The 20,000-nt window shown below is 38.5% G+C and overlaps 3 protein-coding genes across 3 annotated transcripts; 2 read left to right on the top strand and 1 right to left on the bottom strand.

Moving 5' to 3' along the window:
* Nucleotides 1-2,408: 2,408 nt before the first annotated feature.
* LOC106139359 (collagenase) lies at nt 2,409-4,536 on the top strand. Its single transcript, XM_060952262.1, has 5 exons — nt 2,409-2,617; nt 2,871-3,138; nt 3,517-3,612; nt 3,999-4,192; nt 4,353-4,536. Exons 1-5 carry the CDS (start codon nt 2,426-2,428, stop codon nt 4,455-4,457), a joined length of 855 nt encoding a protein of 284 aa, XP_060808245.1. The 5' UTR covers nt 2,409-2,425; the 3' UTR covers nt 4,458-4,536.
* Nucleotides 4,537-9,037: 4,501 nt separating this feature from the next.
* On the top strand, nt 9,038-12,114 carry LOC106139364 (collagenase). The gene is made up of 5 exons (XM_013340798.2): nt 9,038-9,254; nt 10,109-10,376; nt 10,727-10,822; nt 11,232-11,425; nt 11,937-12,114. The coding sequence occupies exons 1-5, from the start codon at nt 9,063-9,065 to the stop codon at nt 12,039-12,041; spliced, it is 855 nt and encodes a 284-aa protein (XP_013196252.1). The 5' UTR covers nt 9,038-9,062; the 3' UTR covers nt 12,042-12,114.
* A 1,514-nt stretch (nt 12,115-13,628) lies between these two features.
* LOC106139365 (collagenase-like) lies at nt 13,629-17,014 on the bottom strand. Its single transcript, XM_060952259.1, has 5 exons — nt 16,798-17,014; nt 15,238-15,505; nt 14,797-14,892; nt 14,231-14,424; nt 13,629-13,826 (listed from the first exon to the last, which is right to left on the bottom strand). The coding sequence occupies exons 1-5, from the start codon at nt 16,987-16,989 to the stop codon at nt 13,722-13,724; spliced, it is 855 nt and encodes a 284-aa protein (XP_060808242.1). The 5' UTR covers nt 16,990-17,014; the 3' UTR covers nt 13,629-13,721.
* Between the last annotated feature and the right edge of the window lie 2,986 nt (nt 17,015-20,000).

The following is a 20,000-nucleotide window of genomic DNA, read 5'->3' as shown; positions in this document are numbered from 1 at the left end:
CCCGTTTTTTTCACATTTTCCATTATTTCTTCACTCTAATAGTTGCAGCGTGATGTTATATAGCCTAAAGCCTTCCTTGATAAATGGACTATTCAATGCAAAAAGAATTTTTCAATTTGAACCAGTAGTTCCTGAGATTAGCGCGTTCAAACAAACTCTTTCAGCTTTATAATATTAGTATAGATTTCAACGGGCCGTTTCCGAGAACCCGAGTACAAATACATGATGGATGGCCTTGTCGCGTACAAATAAATGCAATAAACATTATACGAGTACAATTAATTAGCTCTTCATTTGTACTGATACGCAGATAAAAAGCAAGATACTTAACTGTCTGCGCATGATTGATATATTATATAAATAAATCAGTCTTTCTAGGTTTTTACACTTTGCACCTATCTTATTATTGTACTTAAGTAATTACTTTATTATGTTTTTAATATTTGTATATCGTTTTTACAAACTTAAGCCCAATTATATTTGTATTCCCACGGGGTACACAGAGCCCGTCTTGAAAAGAACGTCTTGTCTTGACTTTCAGCTGTAGTCATAATGATGGAATTGAGATTCAAATACCATTTTGCCTTATCCCTTAAATTGGCGGAAATAAAAAAAGTTAACATTTCGCGTTTTATCTCACTTAAGGTTTTCTGTACATAAAACACAATTAATTTTTGATTAAGACTTACTACACAAAAAGGTAGCTTTCAGTATCCGATACTGAACCTGAGGAAAACAGTATTTCAAATTATCCCGAAAAGAGTAAGATAATTGAGTAATACACGCCAGTAGTTAATACTATAATTATCTCATTCATTGATAACATTCCGGCAACTCGCGTCGGTGCTTAGGTAAAGCGCAATGCCCGCCCCCGTGCCCTTTCCCTAGTTCCCCTTTCTGCGGAAATCTGGGCAACAACAAAAAAGAAATTACCATTAAAAAAACCCTAACACAAACTAAGGTTCCTTTTAATAAGTTTTGACGGCCTCTGTGGCTCAGCGGTAGTACGCTTGTCTGTGACACCGGAGGTCCCGGGTTCGAATCCCGGTCAAGGCATGATGAGAAAAGAACTTTTTCTGATTGTCCTGGGTCTTGGATGTTTATCTATATAAGTATTTATTATAAAATATAGTATCGTTGAGTTAGTATCTCGTAACACAAGTTTCGAACTTACTTCGAGGCTAACTCAATCAGTGTAATTTGTCCCGTATATATTTATTTATATTTATTTATATTTATAAGTAAGAAACTCAAATGTGTGACGAAATGAGAAATGTATTACATAAGTAATTTTAAGAAACACGTCGTGTTGGGGGAGAAGGCTTGAAAAAGATGTAGTCCCCGGAAGACCAGCGTCGGGGTGTTGTACGATGCCTCGACACGAGCTGAGCGGACGTCGGATTAGTATAAGAACTAAGGCAACTGTTTGTTTTTACTTTAACTAAGTACTTTAGTGTTAGGTATTATAAAGAATTAGCCTGGGGAAACCCAAAAAACATAATATTTTTAAACATGGATGGCTCAACGCGATTTAATCATTATCACATTCAGATCATATTTCCGAACTAAATGTTTCCCGCGGCTCCGCCCGCCTGAATGTCCCTTTTTGCCAAACCTGTGAAAACTACAATTATCGAGACCTATAATAGATTATAAGTAGTTGATGATATAGATTTATCCTATGCTCGTGCCAATTATGTAACTGCACTCCGCATCTATTAAAATTCATAGCAAAATACATAAGTGATAGAATGCAATATGTGGAGTGCGGTGGATGCAAATCTGGTCGTTATTTTGTCAGATCTGGAGTAACTCAAGGCAGCAATCTGGGTCCTTTGGAGTTAATAGTTATGGCGAATGATCTACCATAGGAGCCCAGACTCGGCTTGCTGCTTTTCGCTAACGACCTAAAAATGTTTCGGGCTATCAGTGACATTGATGATTGTAAACAGTTCCAGGATAATATAGCATACATACTCACTTATAGTCACATCTATATCTCTTGCGCCAATAGTCTTAAAAAATACTTAAATCCCACGTTCAGCGTTATGGCTTTATGATGAAATTGAGATTTAAATAGTGACAGGTTGTTAGTGTATAGCCTACAAGAGCAATCCCAAGTTTTTAAGTCTACCCCCAGTCGCCTTTTACGAAATCCATGGAAAAGATGGAGTGGCAGTATTCTGAAGTGCCAGAAACCACACGGCAAAATGATGTAAAAATAATTTTTGAAATAATACTTGATACAGACAGACCAACAAACATTTCGAGTCTCATATATGTACATATTCCGAAAAACTCAAAGATTAGACGGAGATTATACTCATGAGATTAATTAATTGATTATTAATACTGATAAATCTGTAATCTATGCAGTGCCCTGTATAAAAGCTGTTGTAGAAGTAAGTCCCGGTATTCTACAGTCATGAAGCTGTTGGTAGTGTTCGTTGCTCTGGTGGCGGCCGTTCTGGCTGAAGAGGCGATCTTCCAGGACTACCACCAGGAGATCGGTATTGAACTAGCTGCTAAGATCAAGGCTCGCGAGGAAGCTGCCGACTTCGATGGCTCCAGGATCACAGGAGGAAACGCTGCTGCCCTCGGCTCTCACCCACACTTGGTAAGAATTTATTACTCATCAATTTTGCGAATGGATTGATACCATGATCCAATACGGGTTGCCAAAGTTCTGTAAAGGTTGGTCAGATGGGAGTAGTTTTGTGTAAAAGCTCATCGTTAAGCCAAGCAGCTGAACGTGGCTTTTCAATATTTTGATTTCTCTGTCTACCTCGCAGGGGGTTATGTTAGCTGACTCACCTAATGCTGGATCATGGTCGAAAAGGCACAAAAATTAATTCATCTTCATGTTACAGGGTGGTCTAGTCATCACGCTTAGCAATGGCTTCACCTCCGTCTGCGGCTCCTCCCTCCTGTCCAACACGCGCGCCGTCACCGCCGCCCACTGCTGGAGACACGGCAACAGCCAAGCTCTCCAGTTCGTCGTGGTCCTCGGCTCCACCCTCCTCTTCTCCGGCGGAGTCCGCGTCCCCACCTCCAACGTGGAAGTCCACGCCAACTACAACCAGAACAACTTGAACAATGATATTGCTGTCATCAACCTCAGCTGGGTTACTTACACCAGTGAGTGCTTTTACCACATTCATAGTTTAATCAAACATATTAGCTGTTTATTATTGAAAAAAAAGGAAGTGCCATTTATGATGACGAACGAAGAGCTGATACCAGTTCGTGAACATTCTTATACCAACCTAAGTTGTACTTGATTTGATTCGAACACAAGTTCAAGCCAAATTGTAGGAAGGATAGTAAAATGGGAGATTTACTTTATTCACTTAATGCAATTAACATTCCATTTTAGCCTATAAATTCAAGATACCTGATTGAGGAGGACAGGACTGGTAATGAGATCACTTGTGTAAATATTGTACTACACTTAATGATCTCCACTTAGCTTGAAACACGTATCTTGTTCAACATCTAATCCTATTCTTTTGACAGACGTCATTCAGCCCATCAGCCTGCCTACTTCTCAAGTGAACAACAACTTCGTCGGCACCTGGGCCTGGGCTGCCGGTTTCGGCGCCACCGGAGACAGTGAGTATTCCTGAATAGAATTAATGGTTTGGTGAAGACTTTCATCCTATCAGTGTGTTCGTTCGTGCAAAATTTCTGTGTTATGTTTTAGTTATCAAATTTTTTCGAACACTTAGCCGGAGTCTTTAATTTAGAAAGAGTCTAGAATCAGTAACTCATCATGCCAATATTGAGTTATTTATTTTTCTCTGACATTAATCTGGTTAAATCCTCACCTCTCTCGAAAGGAGAGCGGGGCGCGTCTTTTGATATCATGCCTAGTTTCTAGAACCAGTCACACATCATGCCAATATTCAGTAAAATAGAGAAAATGGGCATTTTAATAAGAACTTTCCCTGTTAGTCAGCAATGCTACAAGAATCTTAATAACGGTTTTTTCTCCACAGACAACCCCATCACCAACAACCAGTTCCTGAGCGAGGTCTCCCTGCAAGTGATCACCAACGCTGTGTGCGCCTCCACTTACGGCAACTCTGTGGTCGCCAGCTCCGTCATCTGCGTGAGCGGCCAGGGCCGCAGCACCTGCGGCGGGGACTCCGGCGGCCCCCTGTGGGTGTGGGTCGGCAGCGAGCGCAACCTGGTTAGTATTACTTGATAGGGGTTTTGTTATGTAGGCCTCTTGACAATTAGATATTTTGCTACATGGGCGATTAGCTAGTTAGGCAGGGACATTTAGCTTTGTCTGACTTTTGCCGCTTAAACTGGGAATTATTCTGTTCTAATTCACAATTTTCTTTAAGATCGGTATCACCTCCTTCGGCCACGTGAGCGGCTGCCAGACCGGCTTCCCCGCCGGGTTCGTCAGAGTGACCTCCTTCATCTCTTGGCTCCAGGCCCGTCTGTGAACGCACCAGATTCATAGATAATATTCACTACCAGATTAATGGCAATTTAAGTCTCTACTAATAAATGATTCATATGTAATTTGCTTTTTATTTTGGAAACAACTATGTTCAGCACTGTTCATTGAACTCACAAAATATACATACACATTTCTTGAAATATTATGCACAGGTAGGCGTCGTGAAGAAAACTGTAGCATAAGCTATGTAAATTGCACTGTATTATCGCAACACATTTATGTATATTTACACATTTCCAATATTCACTAATGAAATAACTTTTCAAATTAAAAGAACTTTAATTAATTATCAACGATAAGTTGAATTAAACAATAAACACAAACTTAAATATGGTTTGGCGCTAATAATCCATTTTTTGTTCCTTTTTTTTAATTTCATTTGTTTTCCAGCCTGTACTACCGACTAACCAATGAGGTTGTGTTTCATTTTAACTGCCTGTTTGACCTCAACGAAAATTAAGGGATATTGCCTTAACAATAGCAAAGCCCGTGATACTAATGTGAAGTATCTTGAGGGGCCGTGGTGGTGATTAATTGAAATACATGAATAAAATTAGAGTTTATTGGTTTATGACAAACAGTACCTAACTGAATTACTCTAATTTTATAGCCGTAAAATATAACTAAATCAGCAATCATAAAAAATGTTGCCGTGCGCAAGAGCATGTCACGATAATACGTTGAAATAGACATGATACCATATGATGTTCTAAGTTATGAATGTAGATGAAGATAAATTAGTACCTACTCAGGGATAATTTGGTTGATTGCGATGTTATTTGTGTTTCGTTAACCGTCATTCATTTGTTTATTTTCTTCTGATTTTTCTATTTACAAAATGGAAAACTTGAAATACGCATTATTTACGAGTACGAGTTCCACCGAGGCACCAGTGCTGCGGCTCGGCTCGAAGGGTTACTGATGTTTAGGGCGGTTGTGTGGCAAAAGAAAACACAGTGCGTTTTGGGTTCCAACGTTTTCGTTCTGGAAATTTCGACCTGCAGAACAAGCCCCTTGGATGGTCAGAGTAGTATTAGGAGTAGTTGATAATGAAGAATTTAAGGCTATTGTAGAAGCCTTACCATCGCAAACCACGACCGAGATAGCTTCAGGCTTCAGTGTTACTGACGAAACTACTTTAATCAACTTAAAGCAAATTGGGAAGATTATGAAACTTGAAAGGTGGGAAACCTCACGAATTGAGGGAAGCAAACCGGCAAACGCGTGTCGACTGCTGCGTTACATTACTTAACCGACACAATAATGAAGGGTTTTTAAATCAAATCATTACCTGTGATGAAAAGTGGATTCTCTACTCTAATCGGAAACACCATCGCAATGGCCTCTGTGGCGCAGCGGTAGTACGCTTGTCTGTGACACTGGAGGTCCCGGGTTCGAATCCCGGCCAGGGCATGATGAAAAAAGAACTTTTACTGATTGGCCTGGGTCTTGGATGTTTATCTATATAAGTATTTATTATTAAATATAGTATCGTTGAGTTAGTTTCTCGTAACACAAGTCTCGAACTTATCCCGAGGCTAACTCTATCTGTGTAATTTGTCCCGTATATATTTATTTATATATTTATGGTTGGATTCAGGCTAGCCAGCCAAATCCTACCCCAAGCGAAAATTGACCCAAAAAAGTTACTTCTAAGCGTATGGTGGACTAGTGCCGTTGTCGTTCGTTGCAGTTTTCTCAAATCTGGCCAGACATCACGGCAGATGTCTATGGACAGCAATTGCAAACTACGATGGAGAAGCCCGAAACCGCCGAGCTTGCATGAAGAGAGTTATGAATGTGGATGAAGCGAGGGAAGTAAGCAATGATCGTGGCAAGTGGAAAGAGGTAGTCTCTGCCTACTCCTCCGGGAAAGAGGCGTGATTTTATGTATGTATGGAAAAGCCAGCTGCTGAACACCCGAGGCTGGCCAATCGCTCGGTACTGCGCCTCACGACAACGCTAGACAACACACTGCACAGCAGATGACTACCGAATCAGAACAGCTTCAATTTGAATGTCTAGGACACCCGCCGCACTCCCCGGACCATACTCCAACAGATTACAATTTTTTTTTTTCGAAATTGGGGTAACTTCTTCCAAGGGGCAAAAATCAAGTCCAAACAATCTTCAAAGATTTTATTGACTCCCGTTCCAATGGTTGACGTCTGAATACAAAAACGGAACCCTTATAGGATCACTCGTGTCACACTGTCCGTCCGTCGCTTACAGTCAATTATCTCCGAATCTATTAGACCGATTAAGTTGAAATTTGGTACACATATCAATTCCTGTGACTCAAATACAGAGGTGTGACGTGAGCAGATGAAATCTGTATATGGGGGGTCATTTTTGGGGGGGAAGGGGAAAATTAAAAAAAAATCTGAAAACTGCGTCGTGTGGCATATCAAATGAAAGGTCTTGTTGAGAAGATCTTAAATGTATTTTTTTGTAATTTTAAAATAAATAGTTTCCAAGTTATTCAAGAAAATAGACGAAAATTGACAACTCCCCCCCCTTATCTCCGAAACCACTAAACCTAAAATTTTGAAAAAATACAGAAATTAGTTTTCTCCTTATAGATTATAGGAAAACCTATAAGAAGTACATGATATTAAAATAACATGGTAAATCACTCAATATTGTGCGTACCAACTTACGTTTGCAGATGGAATGTGTGGGAGAACATATTTTTTTAGTTACCACAAACAAATTTGGGTCAGATTTAAAAAAAAAACATGATAGGTAACATCGTACGGAACCCTCTTCACGCGAGTTCAACTCGCACTTGTTTAGTAAAGGGATCAATGAACTACCTATGAGATGGCAACAGTACATGGATAATAATGGTTCTTACTTTGATTAAATAAATATCTATATTATATTAAAAACATTTGACTTTTCATTCCTCCTATACCAAACGCCAATTTGATATGTAAGGACCTAATATTTAGATGTATAGATATAGACTATTAAATCCTTTCTTAAACGATTTTGATTCAATGTAAGCCGATAAGAATATAGAAAATTATCATTATCATTGTTATAAGTATTACAAATAAAAGATAATTCAAATTAAGAACATTATCTAACCTTCTAGAATGACGACATAACGACGAATCTGTTACGAATACGTTAGGTCAAGACGTGCTTTATAAGACTGGGCTCTGTGTACCCCGTAATGGATAAAGACGTGATCATATGTTTGTTGAGTCTTGTGCCTGTCGCCTCTGTCAAACCTAAAGAGATGAATATATTTATAAAACTGTCCTAAAGTCTGTAAAACGATTTAGCTAATGTACGAAATGTTTAATTGTCGACAAAAGATAAGGGCAAAGTGTAAAAACCTAGAAAGATTGATTTATTTATATTATATCAATCATGCGCACATAATTTGTCTTGCTTTTTATCAGCGTTTTAAATGTAGAAATAATTAATTATATAATTTGTTTATTTCATTTATTTGTACGCAACGAGGCCATACAGGTTATTGTTAATTAAATCATAAGCGCCAATTCAAATTCTTCGATAAGGCACTTACTTTATGCTGTTTCGGAAGCGGTCATCAACTTAGCTGCAAGTAAATTGTATTCGACGTTAACTACAAGATGTGATATAACAGGTTGCCGCAGACGATTCTTGATATGCCTGACCAAAAATTCAACGAGTATCTAAAAAACAGTTTTTTGGACGAATTTCAACAAGTCCGTTATAATTGTGAATAGCCACGTTCAGCTATTTGGCTTAATAATAGAATTGAGATTCAAATAGTGACAGGTTGCTAGCCCATCGCCTAAAAAAAGAATCCCAAGTTTGTAAGCCTATTCCCTTAGTCGTCTTTTACGACATCCATGAAAAAGAGATGGAGTGGTCCTATTATTTTTTGTATTGGTGCCGGGAACCACACGGCAGACCATTTTTTTCACAACCTTTTTCTAAATCAGATTATATGTATTATAATCAGTAACCTAACTGCAGCACGAAATTGTGCGATAAAAACATAAGTCACGGAAATTAAACACGCGGCCACGGCGATGACACTAAACTATTTACAAAGCACGGGAATGACATTGTTTTCATTCCCATTTCTTTTTTCTCATTTTCATAGCAAATACCACGGAAACCACAGAAACGAAGCACGGAAATGAAAATCAAAACAAAAATGTGAAATAACATATATTATGGAGTGGTTCTATTGGTGTCTCTAGTGCCGGCAACCACTCGGCGGATGTGTGATTTTATACCATAACTTATAAAGAAGCTATTATTCTCGCACCTGATATTACGATAAAAGAGTAGATATTATGTTATGTACTAACAAACACGGAGAGTCGAATATTATATAACTGAGGATTATAGCTTACTTGATAAAAATCATGAAACTCGGATAAAAATGTTTGGTAATCGGATGGATACCTTTATACATATCTCTATCAATATGATGCCACGCAATTTTCGGTCGAGGGAAATTCACCCATCAAAAAGATACATCAAATAAGATTAACGTAATTAACAATATCAGCTAATCACCGGATCGTTTGGTATAAAAACTACTTACATCTTAGTTCACGCATCAGTTGTGCGCAAAATGAAATTCTTGGTCGTCTTAGTCGCCCTCGCAGCCGCTGTGCTGGCCGAAGTGCCGATCTTCAAGGACTACCATCAGGAGATCGGTGTGCCCCTAGCAGCTAAGATCAAGGCTCGCGAGGAAGCCGCCGACTTCGACGGTTCCAGGATCACCGGAGGAAACCCTGCCGCCTTAGGATCTCACCCGCACTTCGTAAGCAGACACTTTAGCTGTTTTATAAGCATTCATATCAGCGGGATTCTATTGGTCTAGTGCCTTCATGTTGCCTAAATCCATATTGTTACATTGTTATTATAGCTTCCATTTTTGGTCTTATTCAATTTAGTATAATTTTTTTACAATATTTTTGAAATTTCTAAAATTAAACCTACCTAATCGTTCTGAATTTGTCGCATTTCATTGTAATTCTAATTTTTCGGATTAGTAACTGTCTTTGTAGTTTAAAAATCAGAGAAATATATACCTGCCAAATATAAATTATAAATCAAAGCATGGATACTATATTTAAAAAGAAAAACATTAATAATTACGAAAAAAACGATGACATCTAAAAATCTAAACAATCAACAAGTTAAGCTCAATAATCAAATATTAGAACAAGCAAATAAATTCCAGTATTAAGGCAGTTTATACATTTATTCATGAAAATGTAAGATGCTCAGATAACAATAGGAAAGATTAATTTTGCGTAAACATAAACAAAAAGGTAAAAAAGACCATTTTGCCTTATACGGATGCGAAGGAGGGATAATGAGCAGGAGGACAGGGAAAGAACAGAAGTATCTTAGATGTGGTGCTGGAGAAAATAAAGGAAATAAGTTATTAATAAAACAAAGAAGCGTTATTCAGAGTAAAGGTAAAAATTGAGTCACCGGGCTCGATCTATCCAGCAAAGAATATTGACGTGATGACGAATGACGTGACATGCAATTTCTTTAATTTCTTTAAGAAATTATTTTTACGATATGTCCGACAACATTTGTTATGTTATGTTTTATGTATATATATTCATTGCATGCTTTCTAACCTAATTCGTCATCTTCCAGGGTGGTATAGTCATCACACTCACCACCGGCCAGACCTCCGTCTGCGGCTCCTCCCTCCTCTCCAACACGCGCGCCGTCACCGCCGCCCACTGCTGGAGACACCGCAACAGCCAAGCTCTCCAATACGTCGTGGTTTTCGGTTCTACCCTCCTCTTCTCCGGCGGAGTCCGCATCACCACCAGCAATGTCGAACCCCACGCTAACTACAACCAGATCAACTTGAACAACGACATTGCTATCATTACCCTAAGCTGGGTCACTTACACTGGTCAGTTCACTTCATCTTCTTTCTTACCCTGAGTTTATTCTGTCGCAGTGCAAACTAACTATAACCATTTTGCTCTTATTTGCCATTAAGATATATGAATGAGTATTGCATATTTCTTAGGTTATCATCGGCCGCATTGGCAATAAATTTTAAATTTTAACTTAATAATTCAAATTATGAACGATTTTGAGCTTTCTTAGTTAGTTTTGATTACATTAAAAGCTGGTAACACATTACTTACTCCCGTTTAAAGTCATAGCCTTATTGACAATCCAATGGATTTACACATATTTTTAGTTCATTTCGTTTTAATTATTCATGTGCATGTCAAGCTTTATTCCTTTTTCCAGACGTCATCCAGCCTATTTCACTCCCCACTAGCCAGACTGAAAACCTCTTCGTCGGCACGTGGGCTTGGGCTGCAGGATTTGGCGCCACCGGTGACAGTAAGTATATTATATCATCATTGGATAGAACGTCTAACAAAGTAGGTTTTTCCTAGGGAATAAGTCGAATGACACTGTGCAAAAATCTCTAAATATGTCTTTGACAAATAGCAAAACACGTTCTCTTTGATTTTGGTTATGTTTATTTTAATTTTAAGTAAGTTTATGCCACATAAAATGTCAAGACATAACCAATGTCAATCAACAAAAAGTTGAACTTTTGCTAAAATATTGTCTACCAGTTCACCTTAGGGCTGTTAGGAGAGGCTTTTGAGACCTCTCATCTTTGTGTGTCCAGCCGCATCTTCATTCGTCAACTGTTATTGATCTCTTCACTTCAACGTCCGTTTTCCCAGTTTGGAGTCAATTACATATATTACATTTGTTTTTAATTCTTTTTTTTTGTCAGACAACCCCATCACCAACTACCAGTACTTGAGTGAAGTGTCCCTAGAAGTGATCAGCAACGCTATCTGCGCTAACACCTACGGCCCCTCCGTCGTCGTTAACTCGCTCATCTGTGTGAGGACCCAGGGTCGCAACACCTGCGGCGGGGACTCCGGCGGCCCCCTGTGGGTGTGGGTCGGCAGCGAGCGCAACCTGGTTAGTATTACGTCATTTGTTTACACTACTCATTCCATACTTGAGTAGGTACGCGGTTTCGTCATAACTCCCGTTAGTTTCAGTCTCCGTTCTGTGTGCTCGCTGACCATTAACAGTCAAACTAAATAAATAAATAATATTTATACTTCTAAACACAAAATAATACTTACTCTTAACAAACATAAAAACTAGAATAAATAAAATATACATAAATAAATAGGTGCAGTGTTTACCGGAAATAGTGGAATGCCTTTATTAAAGACCCTCGCGGCTCAAAAGAAACCTGTATACCTGCGAATTGAAACGAGAACGACTTGGTCTAGACACAAGATAACAATAGAATACGATTATATATTTTGTGTCGCTTCGTCATTGGGAGTCGCTTCATGGAAAAACCAACTCACCCAATCCAGGATCCATGGTCAAGAGGCTCCTCCAGAGTTAGGGGTCGTGTGGATGGATCGCGTGGGCCGCCTCTAGCTCCGTTTAAAGGTTCACCTTTGGTTTCCAGATCGGTGTCACCTCCTTCGGGCACAGCAGCGGGTGTCAGACCGGCTTCCCCGCCGGTTTCACCAGGGTCACTTCCTACATCTCCTGGATCCAGGCCCGGCTTTGAATATCAAACTCATCGGCGTTGGCACAAAATTAAATTTGACCTTTTTATACAATAAAGAGCACGTTTTTACTAACTACTTATTCCTCATTTATATTTCTTCCTTGGTTTCGTTCTTGGTCTTGGTCTTCCCCTTTTAACCACTTTGACTTTTACAATTTACACAAGAAGTGAAGCAAGTTAGTTAGTTGGTAGGTACATTATTTTTTTCTTATCTATGGAACCACTATTTAAGCGTTTATGTAGCATTTACGTATCTACTAGCGACCCGCCTCCTCATTATATCCTCTTTTCGACATTTCAAGCAGAAACAAAATCCATTCATAACTTTCCAAGATTAGCGGATAAATTTAGGCAGAGAGGGTGTTTTTTTTAATATGTAGAGATGATTTTACGAAAGTTTATAGCTGCTAGTCAGGCGACATACATCCGACAACTTTAATGATATCCAGCTAAATCTGTCTATCTTTTAATCTGCTAAGTTTGTTGGACAGTCTCATGAAATTTGTACATTTATGATGCAATAAAGATTACATTAATATTGCCGAGAATGGCGATGTACAAAAACAAGTGAGGGGAAATCGTATTAGCAAGTGATAGTATAAAGCAGCTGCCTACCTTTCCGTGAAAGAGGAGTTATTTTATATACACGCTAGTTGTTGTCCGCAACTCCGTTTGCGTATTATTGAAAATACGAAGGTTAAGGTTATAAAGTTTACTAAAATTTTCGTACTTATTACAAATAACTGGTCCTTTTGACTTCCACTCCTCCATTTTTGTTTTCGCCAAAAAAAATGCTCATCATGTTGAACAACTTTTGTTAAGACGTCTTTTCCATAATTCAGATGATTGAGCTGATCTATAATGGTTCTGTATCAGGTGTTGTGTCTCATATCTTCCATTTTCATACGCTAACAGAAAATACTTATTATGTTGAACAACTTTTGTAAAGACGTCATTTCGAGCTTTCCTATAGTTTAGCTGAGTTGTAATGGTTCGTTATCAGCTGTACCAGATTCCAAAATCAATCAAATATACCTACCCTATATGTTTGCCAGGCATAAGAGCTATACAACAAAAAAAGTTTCATTCAAATCCGTTCAGAAGTTCCGGAGATTAGCGTGTACAAAGAAATATTCAAACTTACAAACTTGAAATTTAAAAAGCCTAACAAAAGCCCGGACAAGACGGACACCGTTTATTTTGGCCGGACATGCGATCAAAAAGCCATACTATGTCCGGCTTTATCCGGACGCCTGGCAACGCTAATCTCGCATTACCTTTCGATAAGACCACCGCTCATACACGCAACATGAGAGTTGAAATTTTTCAACTCTTACTGTACCTTATGAATCTTTTTACAACAACTGTTATCTAAGTTTTCTAGGTTTCCTAAAATTCTTTCGGGAGCGAAAGTTAACGGATTTTTTTTATATTTTTTGCCGAGATTTGGTCTATTTGTAGAACTACCGACCCGCCCGATATGAACCTTCTTCAGAAAAGCCTATTTCAGCATTTCAAACAGGAACAAAATCAATCCACTAATTTCGGACATTAGCGCATACATACAGAAAGTGAAAATAAGGGGAGTTTATAACATGTAGTGATTTAATTACTGAGATACAAAATAACTAGTTATTAAGTTTACATCAGACATTGTCATATATCGAAGCCATTGATGTCTCAAAGACGAGCCTGGATCCAGGAGATGAAGGAAGTGACTCTGACGAAGCCGGCGGGGAAGTTGCGCTGGCAGCCGCTCGCGTGACCGAAGGAGGTGATACCAATCTGGAAGGTGACAATGAATTACGGCACCATAATTCTATTGCCTTATTCATAGCGGAGATTAGTAAGAAAATACTACTGAAGAAACCGTCAAGACCCAGCCATCATCAGTATCATCTATCTATCAAAGAGTCTTTGATCTTTCTTTCTCTCGTTTTATCAACGACATCCATGAGTAAGCACTCAAAACTGTGATAGATAATCTAGATGAAATCATTACTAAGAGTAATATATTTAAAAAGGGCTGACTGAGTGATAAATTAACGCACAGTCCAAATATATAGTCTAGGGGTGTACTAGGGAAGTATTACCCGAAATCCCCGCGGGGACGAAATTTAATGGGAGCTTCACGAAGCCGCATACTCTAGTATGGAATAAGTAGTGTAAACAAATGACGTAATACTAACCAGGTTGCGCTCGCTGCCGACCCACACCCACAGGGAGCCGCCGGAGTCCCCGCCGCAGGTGCTGCGGCCCTGGCCGCTCACGCAGATGACGGAGCTGACGACCACAGAGTTGTTGTAAGTGGAGGCGCACACAGCGTTGGTGATCACTTGCAGGGAGACCTCGCTCAGGAACTGGCTGGTGGTGATGGGGCTGTCTGAGAAAAAAAAAGAAATTAAAAATTCGTCGAACGTTTTATTTATGTAGGTAAGAGCCAATTGACTCCAAACTGGGACTGGAAACTAATTGAAGAGAAGAATAACAGTTGACTAATAAAGATGTGACTGGAAACACACAAAGATGAGAGAAGGTCTCGAAAGGAAACAACCCAAAGGTCAACTGGTAGACAATATTTTAGCAAAAGTACAACTTATTGTCTAAGTCTTGAAATTGTATGTGGAACTTATAAGTTAAAATAAACACAACCAAATGTTGCCATAGAGATAATTAGAGATTTTTGTAGAGTCCCATGGGACTTTATCTCCAGGAAGTTTGTTAGACATTTTATCCAATGATAATATATACTTACTATCACCAGTGGCCCCAAATCCTGCAGCCCAAGCCCATGTGCCAACGAAGAGGTTGTTAGTCTGGCTAGTGGGGAGTCCAATTGGCTGGATGACGTCTGGAAAAAGGAATAAAGGTTGCAATGAATATAACAAAGAAAATAGTTGAGTAAGATTACTGTTTGGGCCTATCATATTAAACAGGAGTAACGTGTTCCAACTTTTATGTTACAAGCAGGAGCTGCTTGACACAGAGCTGCTATTAGAACCAATGTTTTCAAGACTAACTATAAATGCTCACAATTGTTCATAATATAAAGTGAATACATTGCCACTGCGGCCGAGAACCTATTGTAATTCTCATTGTTGCAGAGTGGTTGTAGTCAGCACTGCGTGCGAATAAACTGCGACAGAAATATCTCAGCGAAATCAAAACCTCAGAAAATTTATGAAATAAAACTCACTGGTGTAAGTGACCCAGCTAAGCGTAATGATAGCAATGTCATTGTTCAAATTATACTCGTTGTAGTTAGCGTGCAAAGTGACGTTGGAGGTGGTGACGCGGACACCGCCGGAGAAGAGGAGGGTGGAGCCGAGGACCACGACGAACTGGCGAGCTTGGCTGTTGCCGTGTCTCCAGCAGTGGGCGGCGGTGACGGCGCGCGTGTTGGACAGGAGGGAGGAGCCGCAGACGGAGGTCTGGCCGGTGGTGAGTGTGATGACTAGACCACCCTGGAACATGAGGAATTAGGTGAAGCATGCAAAAAATATTAAATGGATGCGTTAACGAAAAATAATTTCTTATATCATCAGAAAATAAAAATACAAATTAAACCGTCGTTTCGAAAAGGTTTTACTCAAATTTTATTTTATTACTACCTACTATTTAGCGGACAGGCAAACAATTTAGATTCCATTTTTTTTATTGAAACATATATTTATGAAATCCAGAATGGTTAACACGCTAGCTGCGGGACTGTTTTCGTGTATAAAAGTACCATGCGATACCAGGTCGATTCGGCCAGGAAGTGGATTCTTTTCTAGTGCGAATCAGGTCCATTAGACCGGGTACCATCTTTCTGTCAAATTTTTTAATAAAATTGCGGAATTAAAAGATACACGAGATTTTTTTGCACTATGTTGTAGCTAAGGAATGTACCTATTTACCTCTGGCTTAGCCTGGGGATCCAACAAAGACAAAGGTTATATATTGGGGAAAACAAATACAAGGCCTTTCATGCCCAGTACCGCATAGAAAACAATAAGATTTGACAACATCTTGACTGTGTGTGATTTTCATAAACATTTTTGTATATTGCGCGAGTGGTGACGGTCTAATCAAATTACTAATTTTTATTGAAAAAATCAAAGTATTAAATAAAAACGACCCCTCTTACAACTAGCATCGCACAAAAAAGACGTATTCACTACACAGTATACACACGCGTGCGCACTCCAAACACGTTTATCGAGAATTTACAGCAGTAACAGCACTATGCTAACCGGGCCAGGCGCTCCGGGCGCCGCACTTCGTTCGGTTCAAATTCGTTCCTTGCGAACCTGACTGATAGACTGTTGAGTTCTATTCTTTAAATGAAGCTACGGCATATAACTTGTGTACCTTGAGTACAACTAAAGTAACAGCTCCCGCCCAGACTTTAGCCTTCGCACCGGGGAAAAACCAGGACCAGCGCATAAAGACCTGGCTTAGCATCAAACGTGTTAATATGAAAATTAATTCAATATAAGCCATCTGATATTTCATTTTGTCCTTTTTATCATGACTATAAATTATTTTAAAATACACTTTCAAGAAAAAATAAAAGAAAGACTGTGTGACGATACATTTATTTCAGTACCTTAAGAAATAGACTATACCTTCCTAAGGTTTAGAGGAGTTATATGACAGTTGGTCCGTGTAAAAACTTGTAACTCGTCAAATCACCTAGGTAAGGAGCCCGAACTCCAAAAGACTCAACACTCTTCCATAAATACACAGTAAATAGCTAAAAAAGTCTGCTTACCAAGTGCGGGTGAGATCCTAAGACGGAAGCATTGCCCCCGGTGATCCTGGAGCCGTCGAAGTCAGCGGCTTCTTCGCGAGCCTTGATCTTAGCTGCTAAGGACACACCGATCTCCTGATGGTAGTCCTTGAAGATCGGCTCTTCGGCCAGCACAGCGGCTGCGAGGGCGACTAAGACGACCAAGAATTTCATTTTGCACAAGTGATGTATGAAAGAAGACATAGGTAGTTTTTATACCAAACAGTCCGGCGATTAGCTGATATTGTTAATTACGTTAATCCGATTTGAAGTATCTATTTAATGTTATTGAAAAAAAGGCATGGATGTTTGTTTGTCTGTTATTTTATTAGCATGAAAAAGTATAAAATAATATGGTAATCTTTTGCTGGAGTAGACCTATTAAACTGGTATGATCTATGATGTACAGGACCTATGCCACTTATTTGTTAGACGTTGGTGTCACATCTCTCGTGCTCCCACATTCTGAATTAGTCAGTTTTTCCTTCAGTTGTTTAGAAATCAACCCAATCCCTGGACCGATTTGCTGATTATGGTGAGCAATAAACATATTATATTATTATCTGCGAAAAAAGAGCACCTGGTGTAGTAGTACGTTTTTCTGTATAATTTTGGGCTGGTTTAAGATTCGTCTGATACAAACAACCTTACTCGATTCGTGCAGCAAGGAATAGAGGAGAAAGAAGACTGCTCACTATTGACATTTCATGTTTTCGTTAGCTTTGCCTGAGATTGCCATGTTCATTTTAATTAAAAATGCTTATCATGTTGAACAACTTTTGTATAAAAGTCTTTTGTATAATTCGGATCAGGTGTTCCAGATCTTCGATTTTTATACGCTAATAGAAAATACTTATTATGTTGAACATCTCAGATATTCAAATTCAAACTTTTATTTGCATAATATGAGTACAACAAGGGAACAATAGGAAATACCGAAATGATTAAGACTTCATTTCTTTATCTGAGTTGTTATGGTTCGTTATCAGCTGTATCAGATTCCAAAATTAATTAAATATACAAATCCGTTCAGTAGTTCCGGATATTAGCGTGTACAAATAAATACAATTTTTATATCGTTATAAATTTTTTTTTTTTAAATATACTCAATTTGTTTTGGTCATGTGGAGAGGATGAACGAAAGCAGGTGGACTAAGCAGATATACAAGGAGAGTGTGAAGGGAAAGGTCGGAGTTGGAAGGCCTAAAAGAACGTATCTTGATCAAATTAAGGACGTCCTGGAAAAGGGTCAGGTAAAGAATACCCGAAATCGCAGAGTCTGCATGAAGATAGTTATTAATGTGGACGAAGCGAAGGAAGTATGCAGAGATCGTGTCAAGTGGAAAGATGTAGTCTCCGTCTACCCCTCCTAGAAAAAAGCGTGATTTTATATATTTACTGTTTTATTATATGTAGTGATGATGATATAAATATAATCATGTCTATTTCACTTGCGAGGTAGACAAACCAACAGTCTCGCAAAGATTGACAGGCCACGTTAAGCCACAGGTTGCTAGCCCAATATTTTATATACGTACGTAAAATCCACTCAAGGCAATGAATTTGGATTTTTTCATGCCCCTTACGAAACGAACATAATAGTCGCTTGCTTTAATCATATAAGTCTAACAGCTGATATGAATTACAATGACCAACTGTTATTTAAAGCTTCAACGAATCCTTTAGTTAGAGTATACAGAGCTACACATTTCACTTTCACTTTTGTAAAAAGTGAACCGCCTCCAATCGATATCCAAATTTTATGAAATCGGTTAAATTTCTAGAATATTTTTCAAAATCGGTACAGCGAAGCGCAAGGTAATCGCGGACAAACATACATACAAGTTAAACTGTGACCACATATTTTTGAAGGCGCTTTAAAATTCAGTGCGTTTAATCCTGACCTCTCTGGAGAGGAGCCTATATTAGAACTGATTATGTCAATACGAATATTTCGTCAAATAAAATAAAAATAAAGATAAAATAAAATATGTACATACTGTACAAATTATGTCAGAAATACACAAGCATTTTAGAGGCCATTATGTCCAGCTCGGGCCACACATGTTTACCATTAATATAATCCTCCGTGCTGTAATAGGCTTTCCTACAAAGCTCAACTTTAATATACTTTTTGAATTTGCTATCATTCATTTCAAGAACACTTTTTATTAATTTATTATAAAATCTTATACTATTAATCAGAAATGATTTCCCTACCTTAGCCAGCCGATGTGCTGGGATCGACAACTTATAATTGTTTTGCAGTGATCTACTAGTACATTCACCTACTTTTTTGAAAGAGTCTAAGTTTTTCCTAACATGCATGATGTTATCGAATATGTATTGGGAGGGCAATGTTAAAATATTTAGGTTTTTGAAGAAATCTCTAAGCGAATCTCTTTGTTTAAGACCGTTGATAGATCGAATTGCCCTTTTTTGTAAAATGAAAATAGTTTGTATGTCTGCTGCTGATCCCCAAAGCAGTAGACCATATGACATTAAACTATGAAAATAACTAAAATATACTAGCTTAGCAGTTACCACATCCGTCAAATGCCTAATACAACGAATAGCGTATGCTGCAGAACTAAGCCTTTTAGAAAGTTTTAAAATGTAAGCATGCCATTTCAAATTTGAATAGAATAGAATAGAATAGATTTATTTTCAAAATTGGATACAAGGTATCACTTATTGACGTCACATCACTTAAATCTAATTATAACTACTACCGCTTCCAAAGCGCATGTGTAGAAGAAGCGGCGGAACAAACTACACTGCAGCATTTTCATCGGACGTCAATGTACAAATATAGATCTCTTAAATCTAAATTATGGACGAATACACATTGTCTACATTAAAAAACATGAATGAATGTAGAACTGAATAGTGCCGTGTGGTTCCCGGCACTATTACAAAAAAGAATAGGACCACTCCATCTCTTTCCCATGGATGTCGTAAAAGGCGACTAAGGGATAGGCTTATAAACTTAGGATTCCTCTTTTAGGCGATGGGCTAGCAACCTGTCACTATTTGAATCTCGGTTCTATCATTAAGCCAAATAGCTGAACGTGGCCATTCAGTCTTTTCAAGACTGTTGGCTCTGTCTACCCCGCAAGGGATATAGACGTGATCATATGTATGTATGTATGTATGTATGTAGAACTAGTTATTTCAATACGAAT

The sequence above is a fragment of the Amyelois transitella genome, chromosome 28 (genome assembly GCF_032362555.1).
Source record: "Amyelois transitella isolate CPQ chromosome 28, ilAmyTran1.1, whole genome shotgun sequence".
In the NCBI taxonomy this organism is placed as follows: domain Eukaryota; kingdom Metazoa; phylum Arthropoda; class Insecta; order Lepidoptera; family Pyralidae; genus Amyelois; species Amyelois transitella.
Note: the sequence above shows the minus strand (reverse complement) of the source record. Positions and strands in the feature narration are given on the sequence as shown.

What these genes read in the sequence shown, in the direction of transcription:
- LOC106139364 (XM_013340798.2), top strand. Translation starts at nt 9,063, where the DNA reads ATGAAATTCTTGGTCGTCTTAGTCGCCCTCGCAGCCGCTGTGCTGGCC. An exon ending in AAGCTGGGTCACTTACACTG is followed by an intron (nt 10,377 to 10,726) that starts GTCAGTTCACTT and finishes TCCTTTTTCCAG; the next exon opens with ACGTCATCCAGCCTATTTCA. An exon ending in ATTTGGCGCCACCGGTGACA is followed by an intron (nt 10,823 to 11,231) that starts GTAAGTATATTA and finishes TTTTTTTGTCAG; the next exon opens with ACAACCCCATCACCAACTAC.
- LOC106139365 (XM_060952259.1), bottom strand. Translation starts at nt 16,989, where the DNA reads ATGAAATTCTTGGTCGTCTTAGTCGCCCTCGCAGCCGCTGTGCTGGCC. An exon ending in TAGGATCTCACCCGCACTTG is followed by an intron (nt 15,506 to 16,797) that starts GTAAGCAGACTT and finishes CTCATGTTCCAG; the next exon opens with GGTGGTCTAGTCATCACACT. An exon ending in TAGCTGGGTCACTTACACCA is followed by an intron (nt 14,893 to 15,237) that starts GTGAGTTTTATT and finishes TCCTTTTTCCAG; the next exon opens with ACGTCATCCAGCCAATTGGA.
- LOC106139359 (XM_060952262.1), top strand. Translation starts at nt 2,426, where the DNA reads ATGAAGCTGTTGGTAGTGTTCGTTGCTCTGGTGGCGGCCGTTCTGGCT. An exon ending in TCGGCTCTCACCCACACTTG is followed by an intron (nt 2,618 to 2,870) that starts GTAAGAATTTAT and finishes TTCATGTTACAG; the next exon opens with GGTGGTCTAGTCATCACGCT. An exon ending in TCGGCAGCGAGCGCAACCTG is followed by an intron (nt 4,193 to 4,352) that starts GTTAGTATTACT and finishes ATTTTCTTTAAG; the next exon opens with ATCGGTATCACCTCCTTCGG.